The 15,481-nt window shown below is 40.0% G+C and overlaps 1 protein-coding gene across 1 annotated transcript in view; it reads right to left on the bottom strand.

The window, feature by feature from the left end:
* Positions 1 to 1,790: 1,790 nt before the first annotated feature.
* The window catches only part of lingo3a (leucine rich repeat and Ig domain containing 3a), a 33,423-nt gene continuing 19,732 nt past the window's right edge, over positions 1,791 to 15,481 (bottom strand). The window contains exon 2 of the mRNA XM_036586098.1: positions 1,791 to 3,968. Within this exon, the coding sequence (XP_036441991.1) occupies positions 2,107 to 3,924 (1,818 nt within the window). The 5' untranslated portion in view covers positions 3,925 to 3,968 and the 3' untranslated portion in view covers positions 1,791 to 2,106. The remainder of the gene's footprint in view (positions 3,969 to 15,481) is intronic.

Genomic DNA, 15,481 nt, shown 5'->3' with positions numbered 1-15,481 from the left:
GTTTAACAAAGCAAGGTTTCTGACTTTTCGTGAGTTTCAGCTTCACAAAACCTTACAAACACAGCTGTGGTTAACTCGGTTTATAGTAGCAGTTAACAATCTTTGTTAATCCAGGTTTAGATACTCAGGCTGTGATTAATCCTTGTGCATGTGCACATGAAAGCGTCACATTTAACATGAGGAGGAGTTGTGAATGCAGGAAAATGAAGTCATACTTCCTAAATATGCAGAAAGTAAAACATTTATAGTGGTAAAAAGGCAATGATGTAGCCACTGTTGCCAATATTAAATCCAACCCTAAAGAAGCATCCTATCAATTAGCAACATTATTAATCATAATGTATAAATGTATGTCATGTGAACAGCTTGTGGTGGTCACTGTTATATTTAGGTTCTAATTTGACAGTACATCAGCTAGCAGGATGGGGCCCCCCAAAAAATCCTGTATGGCCCCCAAAAGGCTAGAGGCAGCCCTGAGGGCAATATTTATAAGGATGCATGATATGCTTAAGCCCGTCAAGACAAATTATATAGATCTATATAAACATTTATAAAGGCTTATTCCAATAGGCACCATTTGTCATAGTGGTTGCATTTACCAAATTTGATGTCAAATTTGATATAGCACCTATGTCATGTAATATACATTTTTTATTACATTTAGTTGTGTCATTACACTTTTTGGGTAAAATTACTTAGCACTTTAAAACAACTGACTGTGGCATAATGTATATCAGAGTGATTCAATACTGATGATGTGAAATAGCTTAAATGTAATAAATGGTAAAATGAAAATGAGCTTTTCCAAAAAAAATGCCACAGGAAAATGCTTGGTTTCATTAAACTAACCTGGTGTGGCAAACTGTCATTTTTTCAGCATTATGTCATGGAGACATTTATTGATCCACGTCATTTCACCTCGGAAAGTGACACAACACAACCCAATGCCTGAAAAAAAGGTAACCCGATATAAATGTTATGTCATCTTGACATAAAAGTTGGCAAATACAGCCTTCATGACAAATGATGACTATTGGAATAAGTGTTTATAATGTCAGTTGCCGTGGAGGGCTTATGTCATATAATCTCATCAACACCACCCTACAAAATTCCTTATCGCAGCAGGAATCAAAACTCCACCAGCATGAGTGATTCAAAGTAAACTTCAGTCAACTTTGATTACTTTCTGTAATTTACTAATAGAGTGCTTATAAATTACCAGAAAAACTAAGAGATAACAAAATGAATAATGTGACTGCTTTGCACTACTGTAATATGAGCAGATCGTAAAGGGGAAAGGCCAGATTAAATTAGGCATTAGGGGAAGGCCAGATTAAATTAGGCATGTTTCTTTGACACATATGCTTTGATAATTAATTTGCAATGTAAAATGAAAAAAAAAACACAAAATTAAGTCACCTCATCCTGTACTGGTGCTTTCACATTCCAAAAGACAAAACATGTCCAGCTATGGCTGAACAAAGGAAAGAACTACTGTGTGTGGAAAACAGCAGTTTTTCTGGTTGCTGTAGCAGCCCTTTATGCTTAAAATCAATACTGTTTTTTTCCAAATGTTAAATGCAATTTCACAATCGCTTTTCACACTGTTCTTTGCGGTTTTACACCCATGGCTCAAGCTTTGTGCCAGGACTGGGGGGGGCATTTCCTGTCCAACTTCAGTTTTGGGGGGCACAATGGCCCTCCGCAGTTGGTGCCTGTGAGCGCGAATGATCTACAGACTACAGAACAGACAATTTGCTCTCTTTGTATGTGTAATAATACTTTTAATTATTACATAATAACACCCTATGTTGTTATACAATTATTAATTAAACTTAATAATGTTTTTGTGTCACACTGTAATACAAAGAGTAATTCCAGTGTGCAAGTTGCTGAAGCAAAGTATCAGTAAACCATTGCAGTACTGATGGTTTAATCATGGCTTATTTCTCTATTTCTTGAAAAAATATGATATTGTGACACGCGATGACATGTAAAAATCTGTCCAGTAAAAGAAAGGGGACATACATACACCAGGTTCTTTTGTGCAGTACTTATTTACCCTGTCATCACATTTAAGGTACACAGGTCCTCTATTTATGCCCCTTATATCATTTTCATATTAAATTTTCTAGCCCCTCCTTGGCCCCCGCTGGTTGTGGGGCCATCCACCTTTCGGAAGGAGTACTCTACTGAGAAGTTGTTTTTGTGTTGCCCACGTCCACGACTCCACACGAATAAAAGCAAGAAGCAGAAAAGAACTACACCCAAAAATGTGATACAGCCCATGGCTGTGGAGACCAGAATGGTCTTAAGGTCTAATGTGAACTTCAGGAAGACACGTGTGTCATTCAGATTAGTGTCATTGAGGTCACCCACATAGTAGGTGCGATTTGCTGCAACAGCTGCATCTAGTGGCAGCCCACTAACCGTTAGTGTTGCAAAATAAGTGTCATTGCCACCAGCATTGCTGGCAATGCAGATGTAGGTCCCACTGTCTGTTATCTGGGCATAGCGGATTTCTAGCGTGCCTTCTGGTAGCACAATGATACGGCCGGTGCTCTTAGTGGTGATGCGACGGCGTTGAGGTGAAATCCAAAATATGACCGGAGTCGGCTCTCCTTCTGCACGACAGAAAAAGGACACCACCTGACCCTCGCGTGCGGTCAGCTGTTGCAGTTTTCTGTTGCGGATCTTTGGCCGTTGGCAGGTGAAGTGGTCGAAAAGCGCAGAGTCGGAGAAGGAGTTGAGAGCCTTGTCCTGCACCTCAACAGGCGCAGCACAAACTGGTGACTTGCCATCAAAGTTGAGGGTCTTCCGTCGCTGCAGGATCCAAAGCAGGCGGCAGTCACAAGAAAGTGGGTTACCATCAACGCGTAGTGTTTCCAACGTGTTTACTGAGTGGAAAGAGCCCTCCTCTAGCGTCACCAACCTGTTGTTGGACAGATTGAGCAGACGGAGCTGCTGCAGGCCTCCAAAACCGTAAGTTTGCACTGATACCATGTTGGTGCCAACAAGGTGCAGCTCCTTTAAACGGACCAGGTCCCGCAAGGCCCAAGATTCCAGCACAGAGATGGGGTTGTAAGAAAGGTTCAGGCTGGCTAAATGGATCAGGCTCCGAAGGGCACCAGTAGGAACCGTGGTAATGTTGGTGTTGGTTATTGACAGCCAGGACAAATTGAGTCCCTGAAAACTGTGTGGGGAAATGTACTGTAGGAATGGCCAGTGGTCAATCTCTAGACCCCGCAATCCACCCAGCTTACGGAAGTTCTGCTCCTCTAATGAGGCAATGCTGAGGTAGCGTAGTCGCAGCGTGACCAAACCACGGAGGTAGGAAAGAGACTGGCCTGAGATAGATGTCAAGTTGCACCTCTCGATTGTGAGCTCACGTAGTCCAACCAAGCCCAGGAATGCCTTGTTTGAGATGTACACCAAGTCGTTATCTCCCACCTCCAAGTTTCTTAGGCTACGCAGATCCTGGAAAGTGAAGTCTAACAAGATAACCAGTTTATTCCCACTCAAGTCCAAAGTAGTGAGATTGGCAAGATGCGAGAAGGCACCCATTGGCACCAGCTTCAACTGGTTGGCGCGCAGGCGTAACACACGTAGATTCAATAAGCTGGAAAACGCATTAGGCTCTAGCACACTGATGAGATTCTCACTAAGATCTAATTCTTCCAAATGTACAAAGGCTGCCAGATCGCCATGTTCCACCCAACGCAAACTGTTGCCACTGAGGTCTAGCAGCCGTGTGTCAATTGGAATTCCATTTGGAACAGAACTGAGACGTTTGTTCTGGCAATTCACAGCCTTACTCTGGGGCACACAGTCACAGCGCTGTGGACAGCCTTGGCCTTGGGATGTGGGTGCTGTGATCAGTAGCAGAAGAAGGCCCAGCAAGCTCAGGACTGGACAGACCGCCATGCCCCTACTCTGTCTTACTGGGGCTGGATCAGTGCACCAGACACCTAGACACACAGAAGACAAAACAGACAGTGTTAATTCATTTCATCTTAATTTTCTATAATAAATTGATCTAGTAATCACAGTACTGTGTAAAAGTCAGAGACTGCTCTTTCATTTGTTTAGTTATAGTTATTCACTTTTCAGTGTGAGAAAAAAAGCAGGAAACACATATTTAACAGAAAACTAGTATAATATCAAATCTATCAGTTTTTAATGTCAACTCTTTACTTTTACAAACTCACTTTAAATCTCCTTTTCTTCCCATCTTAAAAGCACTGACTTTCAGCTGTGTCCTCCCAACAAAAGCTGCTCCCAAAAGAATTTCTGACATTATGTTCCCCTTCAAAGAGACACACATTCACACAAGCAACTGCTCAACACACCTTAGCTACCTCGCACATTTCTTTCTCATGTTCATCTAAATTGGCTAAAAGAGATATTTCTGAGGAGATTAGATGTAAGATAATACACTTGCAAAAGAAAGGGGAAAGTCAAAGGAAAATGAGTGAAAAAAAAGTTCAAAAGAGTTCAAAAATGAGGTATTGGGAAAGATATAGAGAAAATGGGACCCCTAAAAAGCTGGTAGACTATCATATATACAGTGCTTAAATCTTAAAACTATGGGTCTGAACAGGTCTGAATGGATGTGTAGTTGTCAAGAAGCAGTGTATATATATATATATATATATATATATATATACTAGTATAAGTATGTATGTGTGTGTGCGCATATATATATATATATATATATATATATATATATATATATATATATATATACACACACACACACACACACATACATACTTACACCAATCAGGCATAACATTATGACCAGACCACCTCCTTGTTTCTACACTCATTGTCCATTTTATCAGCTCCACTTACTATACTTTGTAGTTCTACAATTACAGACTGTAGTCCGTCTGTTTCTCTGCATACTTTGTTAGCCCCCTTTTACCCTGTTCTTCAGTGGTCAGAAATGTTTGATGACATTTCAGTTGATACATCAGTTGATACATAAAATGTATTTTATAAGTTAACCCTTGTGAAACCAAAGTGACCCCCTTTTCACTAAATTATTATTAATTTTATCTCTTTCATGGACACTTTTAAAACAAAAGTCTAACCTAATGAACTTTTTTTTTTAAAAAAATAAGCATTTAATCTAGTTTGGCAACCTAGTGAATCATAACTAATTTCAACGCTTAAGTTATGGTATGATATGCTGAGTTCTGATTACTGTCCATAATAGTTTGTTAGAATAATCAGTTAAAGTATTATCTTTCTAGTATATAAGGAGAGATTATGCTATTATGGACTATTTCTTAGGCATATTCCACAAAGAGGACTCTAGATTTGTTGTAACCTAAGCTCAGAGACATGATGAGGCTTTATGTCTCACTTCTGGTTCATAGGTTCAACAGTGTATTTCTCAAATACCAAGCTGTTATTGAAAAGTGGCCTTTTAAGGACCTCAAGAGACCCCCTCTTTAAACCCTACCCCATCATCTCTGGTTACCCAAACACATGACCAGCCTCTCGTTCATCCCTGTATCAGATGGCGCTCAGAAGTCCTCCAGTCAGCACTGACCTCCATAACAAATGACAGGTGGAGTACAGGAATTGTTACAGGACATTAGTTACACAAATGGGCAAGACTCAAAATAGGAGCTCTATGCATCATTCTTAGGCACTGCTGAGAACATTACTGCCAAAAGCAGTAATTTATACTCTGCCACCTTTCTTTAACCTCCACATTAACAGAATATACAGTTGTATGCAAAGGTTTGGGCATCGCTGACCAAATTAGATATTGTGTTGAAAAGAAAAGAAGTAAACACAACCTCTGCAGCAAACTATTTGAAAATAAACCAGAAAAAATTGTGCTGTCTTGCATACACAACCATGTTTAAGATCTACCCACAAATTTTTAATGATGTTCAAGATTTTGAGGTATGTTTTGGCTCATTGTCCTGTCCTGTAGAAGCCAGCCTCTTTTCAGTTTCTCTTCTGTGTTAAATTTGCTTTCAGAATTTTCTGATATTTAGTGGCCATCCTTTTATCTACCTATGCAGTATTCCCGGTACCACTGGCTGTGGCACAAACCCAAAGCACAATAGATCCACCTTCATGCTTAACAGTTAACACAAAACGCAAAATGTTCCTCCACATGTTGCATTACACATTTCCACCAGAGAGGTCTCCAAATCTCACATAGTGTAGCTTTAAACAGGGATGTTTTTAACAATATCACGGGGTTTCCAAACATACTTGACCAGAACTCAAGTTTAGCTCATTGCAACAGCCAAAAATAAATGTTAAAAATAAATTAATTTCTTATTTTATTGAAATTCTGATGAATTACGTCAAAATAATATCGTATGTTCTCAAAATAATTGCTTACTCATTATATACTTTCATTTTTTTTTCCATTTAGTCCTACATTTGGTCTAAGTCAAAATTTAGAGAAAATAAGTAATTTTTCTCTACGTACTGAGTGAATTTACATGCACATCATAATCCAACAACTACAGAAAATCAGATTTTGTCAGTATGAGTCAGGTAATAATCATATTTTTGCTTTGTAACCCACCAATAAACTCACAGAATAAGACGTGACGTAAACATAATGTAACCTCAAACATTATGTTGCAGCCTTTTTTTAAAACATCATCACTTTAGCAGAACATATGAATGTACATGAATATACTTAATTTTGTCAAGCGTGTAGATGGATTTAGCATCGCAACAAAGTGTATTGTTGCTATCTCACAGGTGCTGTGTTAAAAACTGCTTGCTGTTTCTGTTACAGCAGCCTGTTTCCGCACATGCGCAAGCTGAGAGAAATGAAAGAGCAAGGGTGTACATGCACTGAAAATCCCGATTACTGAGCTAAAATCCGGCTCTGTTTATCAGACTTCTTGATCAGATTTCTAGGCCTTAATCCAATGTAAGAAATCGGAGTATGTTGTTTACATGAATAATCCATTTTAATAAACAGATAACTCTTGAAATCTGAGTATGATTGGATTATTAAGTGCATGTAAATGCACACAATGACTCACAGGTTTAACTGAAACAGAAAGAGAAAAAACTTTTTTCTACTACATTGCCTAAATGGACTTTCATAAAAATAAAAAAAGCACAGGAGCCAAAGACGTGGTTATAATTCGCTGGTCATATATTAGTTAGGAAGTGTGTTCATTTGCATGGAAATTGGCCAACCCCACAGGTAGACTGTCAATATTTAGCACCTCTGTTAGTTATCTTAAGAATTAACGTAACACATAATGAGGAAACAGTGATGAATAACAGCCCGTCCACACTGCCCCCTAACCTACATTTGGCACTAAGGCTTCATTTTTTTTATTTTATCTTTCAATCTATAACCAACACCTGATATGAATTTCAGTTTCTGCTTCACAGTTGGAGACTGTAAGACTGGCCTCTGAGCTGAGGTTAATATGGGAGAAATTAATAATGTATGAAATCATTGTATTCACAGGGGGCACAGGGCCAGAAGCCATCCCATCTCCCAGTCCCTAACAGGAGCTGAAGCACACTATCCAAGGGCACGAACACACAACTAGAGGACTTGATCCATGCCATAGTAGTCTCATCAGCCCAGGCATAGGTGGGTATCAAATTTCATGGCAAACTGCTGTAACAAGAGAAAGATTAGATACGAAGTACAGCAGAGGCCGTGCTAGGCTCGGGGGGTGGAGGTGAGGGTGGGGTGAGACATGGCATCTCAAAGTATTGCGTTCTTCCTTGGCCAGGTGGTCCGTGCCCACGTGAGGTTTGCATAACAGCTGTTAGTGAAAGCAAAGCACAAATTAAGCAAATGTGTGGATTTGAGTTTAGAGATTAGGGGAAGTGTTTATGACACGGTGCTGTACAAACAGCTGCCGAGGACTGTCAAGTGTGAAACATCCGCATGTTAGACTATCAGAGATATTAAAAGCGGATCAGGGAAAGGGCACCACTGAAGTGTTTCCTAATCGAGCCAGCTACTTGCAGTGTTTCAGCTGGTTTGCCTGGAGATGAATGAATTTTATGTAATCATGGAGACAAGGGCCTCTGTAAGGCCTGCAAAATTATGAGAGGCCAGGCTTCAAAAAAGCAGCTATTACTTCTGAAAAGGTCCTGCAGTCAAGACCTTTGGGCTCCCCGTAGGCTCTGCATGCTGTGTGATAAGTGCTTCTGCAACAGCTCACAAGGAGTATGAAAAAAAGCAACAATACATGCCTTAAGGCAAAAGTAGTAGATCAGCCAAGACATATTTGGTGGCTGAAATGTGTCTTTAGTTTTGTACTAGTACTATGAGGCTAATGTAGTTAACATGTGGTGGCCAGATCAACCAGCACTGTACGAACCGCACGCTTTTACATTTACGCTTATCTAAAGTGGCTTACAATTTTATCATGTAGCATTAAGAGTCTTGCTCAAGTACCCTTATTGGTGGGGTGCTGTGTGCTTGCCCAGGTGGGGAATCACACCCCAGCCTGCCAAGTAGAGGGCAGCAGTATTACCCACTTCTCCAGTGGTTCTCATAATATGCAGCACATTGTTAAAGGAATAATAAATAATATATTTACTGTACTAAGACATAAAATTATGTCATCAGAGATTAAGGAAGCATGCTCAGTTGACATACTGCCAGTATGCCCTCCTTTAAAATTTTTGTTCTGGAGTGAAAGGCTGTTTGTGTTTTGGCCTGTGATCCCACCCACTGCCCTTTTCCTGTGGTCCATGTGCAGCTGTGTTATCAAGGCAGACAAGGCTGATGTTAACTTCATATTCGCAAAATTTTGTTCAGATTTTTCCAGTCCACCTTATATGTTGCAGCAGTTGCATACTGGCAACTCAAGTAACTACTGCAACATTTAAAGTAGAACAGAAAAATTTGATCAAGAAGCTGGCGAATAGGCTGAGGCAACAAAATGTAACTGCTGCACCTTTTAAGATGAAACGGTCAAATTCAAATAAGAAGCTGGTGAATAACAAGTTGACTTCAGCTTCTATAAGGCAGTGAGTATTTTCACAGCAGTGGGCTTTTGTTTTCGGGATAACAGGCTTAGCTTTGGTTTTTTATTTTAAAAATGTACCAAATATTATTAAATATTCATTGCAGCTCTAGATAAATTGAGATTGCTTCAATTCCCAAGTTAAGTTTGTATGAAAAAAAAAAACAAGAAATACAATAAACCATGGCTTTAAAAGCCTTTATTAGACCTATTTTAGAACTGTCTGGGCGTGGCTAAATATTTTAATGAGCACGTGTGATTAGCAGCCCTCAGTCCACCACTCCTAGCGTGCTATGCCACTGAAGCAGAACTTAACAACAGCATGAGAGAAGGAGAAATGGGTAAACAGGCTTTACATGTTGTGAACATATGGACTACTAAGATTACTATTTGCTAGCTTGTTAGCATTTGCTCCAGCTTGAACACAGAAGCCGTGAGGGAACACAGTTTTGTTAAAGCTGTGTGGGTGGGACGACCCATATCAGCCATGTGATTGGTGAAGATACAGCGTACACAGACCACCCAGTTTACATGAAAGAGAATTTGGGTGATATACATCGGCCATTTAGTGGATGCTGGAAAGTTATATAAAGGACATACATTGCACATGTATATTGTGTGAATACAAGAACGAGATTAACCTGCTTAGAAAGAAAACACAGATTTAGGTTTTCTCAGGCTTTAACTCGACACAGCTTGAAGCAACTGTGCGATGATTTAAGTGGGCAGTTTTGACAATGCTAATTAATGTGCATAAGCGTCCATTAGTTGTTTGCTACTTTAGGCTTGCAGCTCAAGTGCAAAACTAAAGAAACTTCCAAGATCAAACATGTCTTTGGGATTTAACTGTGTAAATTAGATTGTCTGCTGAACCATGGCTTTAAGTTGAACCGCAGCAATCTACAAAGTATATACTAGGCATATACACCGATCTGTGTCCACTCACTGTCCACTCTATTAGACACTCCTATCTTGTCAGTCCACTTTGTAAATGTAAAATCAGAGACGATAGCTCATCTGCTGCTGCACAGTTTGTGTTGGTCATCCTCTAGTCCTTCATCAGTGGTCACAGGACGCTGCCCACAGGACGCTGTTGGCTGGATATTTTTGTTTGGTGGACTATTCCCAAATAGTACCTGCTCTGTGAGGGTCCATGGGGGTCCTGACCACTGAAGAACAGGGTAAAAGGGGGCTAACAAAGTATGCAGAGAAACAGATGGACTACACTCTGTAATTGTAGAACTACAAAGTGCACCTATGTAGTAAGTGGAGCTGATAAAATGGACAGTGAACATAGAAACAAGAAGGACGTCATGATGTTATGCCTGATCGGTGTACATACGTACTGCATACTGGTAAAGGTCTGCTAAACACGCACATGCTGTAAATGCTATGTACATTTCTGAGAAAAGCTGACTGACAGAAGAAACAGATGGAAATCGGGGGACACAGTGAGAATGTAAATTGAGTAAGAATAGCACACAAACGGCTCGCTCCAGGGCAGGATCAGGCATCGCTGAAGCACACGGGGGCCGTCAGCATGGCTGCAGGGTAGTGTGAGGTGTGTGGGGGTGTCAGCGCTGTACTCCAAACCACCCATCACCACTTGAGCTGCACCGTTTTAGAGCAGCTGATGGCCCTCTTCAGCTCGCATCGATTTCAGTTCCTCACTGCCCACACAACACTTCACATATCCATACATAAGCTTTCTGCTCAGACGCACATCGTCTCAGGTGGCCCATCCATCACAGGCAGCAGGAGGGAAGCGCAGTGGCCCTGCAGGGCAGCGAGAAGACAAGCTAAGAGGACGATGGATACTGTGCGTGAGCGCCTGTTCCCTGGAGGTCCAATCTCAAAGTCTTGTGGTACAGGACGACAGCAGGGCCTGCCCCGGCCAAACAAAGCGGACAAGGACGGCAGCCGCTGCTGAAACACAGCAGGCCGCTAGGGTCTGTTCTCAGACTCAGCGGACTACGAGGTCAGGAGAATGACAAACGAAGAGCGAATTCTCTAAATAGCTCATATTATGTGCCTCAATAACATTGCAGTCACTGTGTATGAGGGATGATGTTCTCATGTACTGCTTACAAACAGAGACAGTTTTGGGCTGCTAAGCTTTAACTACCTTCACCTGTCAATAAAGTCACCACAGTCACAGAGGGCCAAAAGATGTTAAAGCCCATTTCTGCCAGGTAGAGGAGAAACAATTGCCTACATTTTTTTCCTACATTGCTTACAGTGTCTGAAAATTCTGATTTAGTATATAAAAATAATACATATTTTCTCAAAATATTGACTTACTGTGTTAAAAAAAATGACTTAGTATCTCATAACAATGGCATTATTGCTAAATAATTGCTAAAGTTCTTTTTCTAAATGTAGTAACTCATTATATGATACAGTATCTCAAAATCTCTAGAAAATAAGCAATACTAAAACTACCAAGATCCTAAAATTAGTTATTTTGAGATATTAAGTCAATATTTTGAGAAAATAAGTTGTTTTGAGATATTGTCAAATCTGAGAAAACAAATCATTCCTTCAAGATATTAAGTCAAATTTTTTTAGAAAGTAATTATTTTGAGATATTCAATTAACATTGAGAAAGCAAGTCATTGTGTCAAGATATTAAGTCCAATTTTTAAAAAAGTAAGTCGTTGTTCAAAATATTAGGTCCAAATTCTGAGAAAATGTCATTATTTTGAGATATTAAATCAAAACTTTAAGAAAATAAGTCACTGTCTTAACATATTACATCAATATGATGTACATCAGTATGAGAAAGTAAGTTAGATACTAAGTCAATATTTTAATATTTTAAGAAAATGTGTCATTATTTTGAAATATTAGGTCAATATCTTGACATAGTTCTCCCAGAAAGAGAAAAGCAGATAAAAACACAGGCAATTTTATCTTCTCTACTTTGCAGGAATGAGCTTTCATTAGAAGACTCTTCTCTTCTAAAAGATTCTTTTTTTTTTTTGTCCCAAAGATAAGCTTGTGCGTGCCAGGAAGCTAAAACTAACAGGCTATGGTGGTGGCACAACAACTCTGAACAACTCAGAAAAACTTATGCATCACGTGACTCTTCAAAGAATTAAATGTCAAGTCCATTTCGGGGAAGACAAATGCGCTGCACAAAGCAGGGAACATGACTTGTCCAACATGTATATTTGATAGGTGAAAGACAAGAAACTGCGCTCCACGCTACGCACCAAAGGGTTTGCACAGCTAGCTGATGAGCATGAATTATTGAGATCTGCATGGTCTATGGACATGACCCACTGACAGAGAAACTGACCTCCATCTCTCATCTAGAGGGATATCTTCATGGAGGCCAGTATAGGACAGGATAGGCACGAATAGTCCAACTTCAGTAGCAATTACTGACAAATCTTGATGACTGCTGCACAGAAAGTATCTCTAGACAGAATGTCATTGCTCATGAGTACTTGTTTCATTCCTGCAATAGTTGCAGGGATGGGTGCTCATGGCTTTGATCTCTAATCTTATGGCTTTTGTCTTTTATCTCTGTCCTTGAGAGCCCAGCAGTAGAAGCAATGTGCACAGAAAGAGTTTGGGGTGATCACAATCAGTGATGTCCTTGTGAGCAAGAAATGATGTATTATATTCATTATTATTTTAATTACATGCCCCATACTTATCTCACCTTTACAGCCTGGCTTTGGATGCTAGTGAAAATCTAGTTAACCAGCTAAGATGTATCTCTGTTCAGTTTTTGGAAAAGTTTCAACATACCAGAGCTGATAGTGAGTGAACTATGATTGCTTTGATTGATTGCTTTGATAAAATTCTGATTACGTATCTAACTATACAATTAGTGACCACAAAGACCAAATGGACAGATCTTTATAGCATCAACCTATCAGTCTCCCAATATCCATTTGTTAAGTGGAAAGAACAAACCAAGTGTTCTCTGCTTCTAAGTCTCCTTATCCTATGTGGAAACCAGACATCACTATAAATGGTAAGTTACGGAAGCTATATAAAAAAAAAATCATAGGTTAAAAAAAAGAAAAAAAAATGTTATGACTCTTAACAGCATGTTCTCAACTTTTAACTGAACTAAACCAAAGTGTGGAAGGAGGTTCAGAATATGCTATTAAGTGCTAGAAACATGGAGAGCTGCCCAAGACGGGAGTTTAAAAGATACAGATAAAATGGGACTGCTAACAACCGTGACAAACCTACTAGACCACCAAAACTGTCACCATCAGATAAACAGTACTTAAAGCTTTCATGATTGGGAGGAAATCATGCGCCACTCTTGCTTCAGATCTGTAAAAAATCTACAGGTGTTCTGGTCTATCCTTCCACTGTGAGAAGACAACTCAGTGCGCTGGGTCTGAAAGGATGTGTAGCTGTCAAGAAGTCATTACTGAGAAAGGAAACTGAATTAAAGAAAGAATGTGTTGGTGTTTCTAGATCAATCTACTGCACTAGAACTCAACAAGACATCTGAGACATGGTGCGATGTTATGAACTGATGAGTCTAAATTTTAATTGGATCTCGAGAAGCAGAAAATACAACCAACTTCTAAGACTGAACTGCACAGTTTGTGTTGGTCATCCTCTAGTCCTTCATCAGTGGTCACAGGATGCTGCCCACAGGACGCTGTTGGCTGGATATTTTTGTTTGGTGGACTATTCTGAGTCCAGCAGTGACACTGAGGTGTTTAAAAACTCCAGCAGCACTGCTGTGTCTGATCCACTCACACCAGCGCAACACACACGAACAAACCACCACCACGTCAGTGTTACTGCAGTGCTGAGAATGATCCACCACCCAAATAATACCTGCTCTGTGAGGGTCCATGGGGGTCCTGACCACTGAAGAACCGAGTAAAAGGGGGCTAACAAAGTATGCAGAGAAACAGATGGACTACAGTCTGTAATTGTAGAACTACAAAGTGCTCCTATATAGTAAGTGGAGCTGATAAAATGGACAATGAGTGTAGAAACAAGGAGGTGGTCATAATGTTATGCCTGATCGGTGTATAAAAATTGTTATTTATCTGATGTTGATAAATAATGTGTTCTTGATGGTTCGTTTGACTGGAAATTAAATGCATAAAAGTTTGGTCTCTGACTTCTATAATGTGCTGTACGGTATACTCAGGGGGGACCTGGAGGATTGGGGGCCCTGAGTGACTGTTTATACTGCTTATAGCAAGAAACAGCTCTGGAAACATGCCAGGAGATCTTTATAGGTGAAAATCAATGGATTCTATTTTCTTTATTTTTCCATTAAAGTGCTCAAAGGCATCGCGGTCTGATAAGAAGATAATATCAGAAAATGAACATCATAAATGTCCCTGCACAGACAGCACACCCTGGGTCAGAACAACACTTCTCGACTACCAAAACACATTTAGCTCAAGGGTATCTTTTTTGTTGCTCCTTTTCTTCTAAGAGTATCCTGAATATGTAACTGTTCAATTGAAGGGGTGCTCCAAGGTCATGGTTCATAATGCAAAAGATTCTCACAACAGTGAATATCTAGCATACTATCATGCATTTCCTGATATAAACTCAATATACTGTTATGCAAGGTTGGTCAAGTATGCTACATCTGGTTGAGAAATTGCACCAAAAACGAAGCACAGTGTCACTGTCTGTTAAAATATGATCTACAAGATTAACACGTTGTAAACTGTTCTCCTGATTGCAAGGCCTTTCGATACTCGAGCATTTAATTTCCTTGTCACTGTGAAATTATTCCATTTCCCTCAAACCCTGTCTAATTTATATGATACCTGAATAACCAAATTCTCATTAGCAAAATTCCAAACTGCTACTATCGTCCATTTACTAGACTGAATGGCATTTAAAAGTAGTTTACTATTCTATTGGCTTGTCCAAGATCAGTGTCAAATGGTGCTTACACAGGATTGCACAGGGCAGCTAGGGTTCTGGCATCAACGTTGTCAGTATACATAAGGACGGGGTCCAAAAGTAGGCCAGCCATGTGCAGCACCCCTGGCATTTGGGCGCAGGCGGCAGCACACTGAAATGAACATCCTCTCTAAAGACCTACAAGACTGCTAGTTGGCGAGAGAGGAATGCCTTCATCACGGTTCTGAGAGACTATGCAACAAAGAGATGGGATGGCAGCGTGCTGTTTAGCGCACTTGTCATTTCTGCAATTACTTTCAAGCAATTACTGGATATTAACTGTAATCATACAGTTACACTTGTGTAGGCCTAGTCTCGCAAGACGTAATAAGAACATCTATGGACAAGCATGAGAAATCTGGGGCTAAATGTGGATAGGAATGTAGACTCATTAGGGTGGAAACAAACTGAGTGTGAAATTTCTAAACCAATCCAATGCTTCAAAGTATGGGATGGTTGAGTGCTTGTCAACATTGTCTGATGGACAATGAGCCTGACATTAGTCCATGGATATAAGATAAGTTACCCTAACTGAAAAGTCCCCCCGAAAAAGTACAATTAAGCATGTA

Source organism: Colossoma macropomum, unplaced genomic scaffold, assembly GCF_904425465.1.
Source record: "Colossoma macropomum unplaced genomic scaffold, Colossoma_macropomum, whole genome shotgun sequence".
Taxonomy (NCBI): domain Eukaryota; kingdom Metazoa; phylum Chordata; class Actinopteri; order Characiformes; family Serrasalmidae; genus Colossoma; species Colossoma macropomum.
This window is presented reverse-complemented; position numbering and strand designations above follow the sequence as displayed.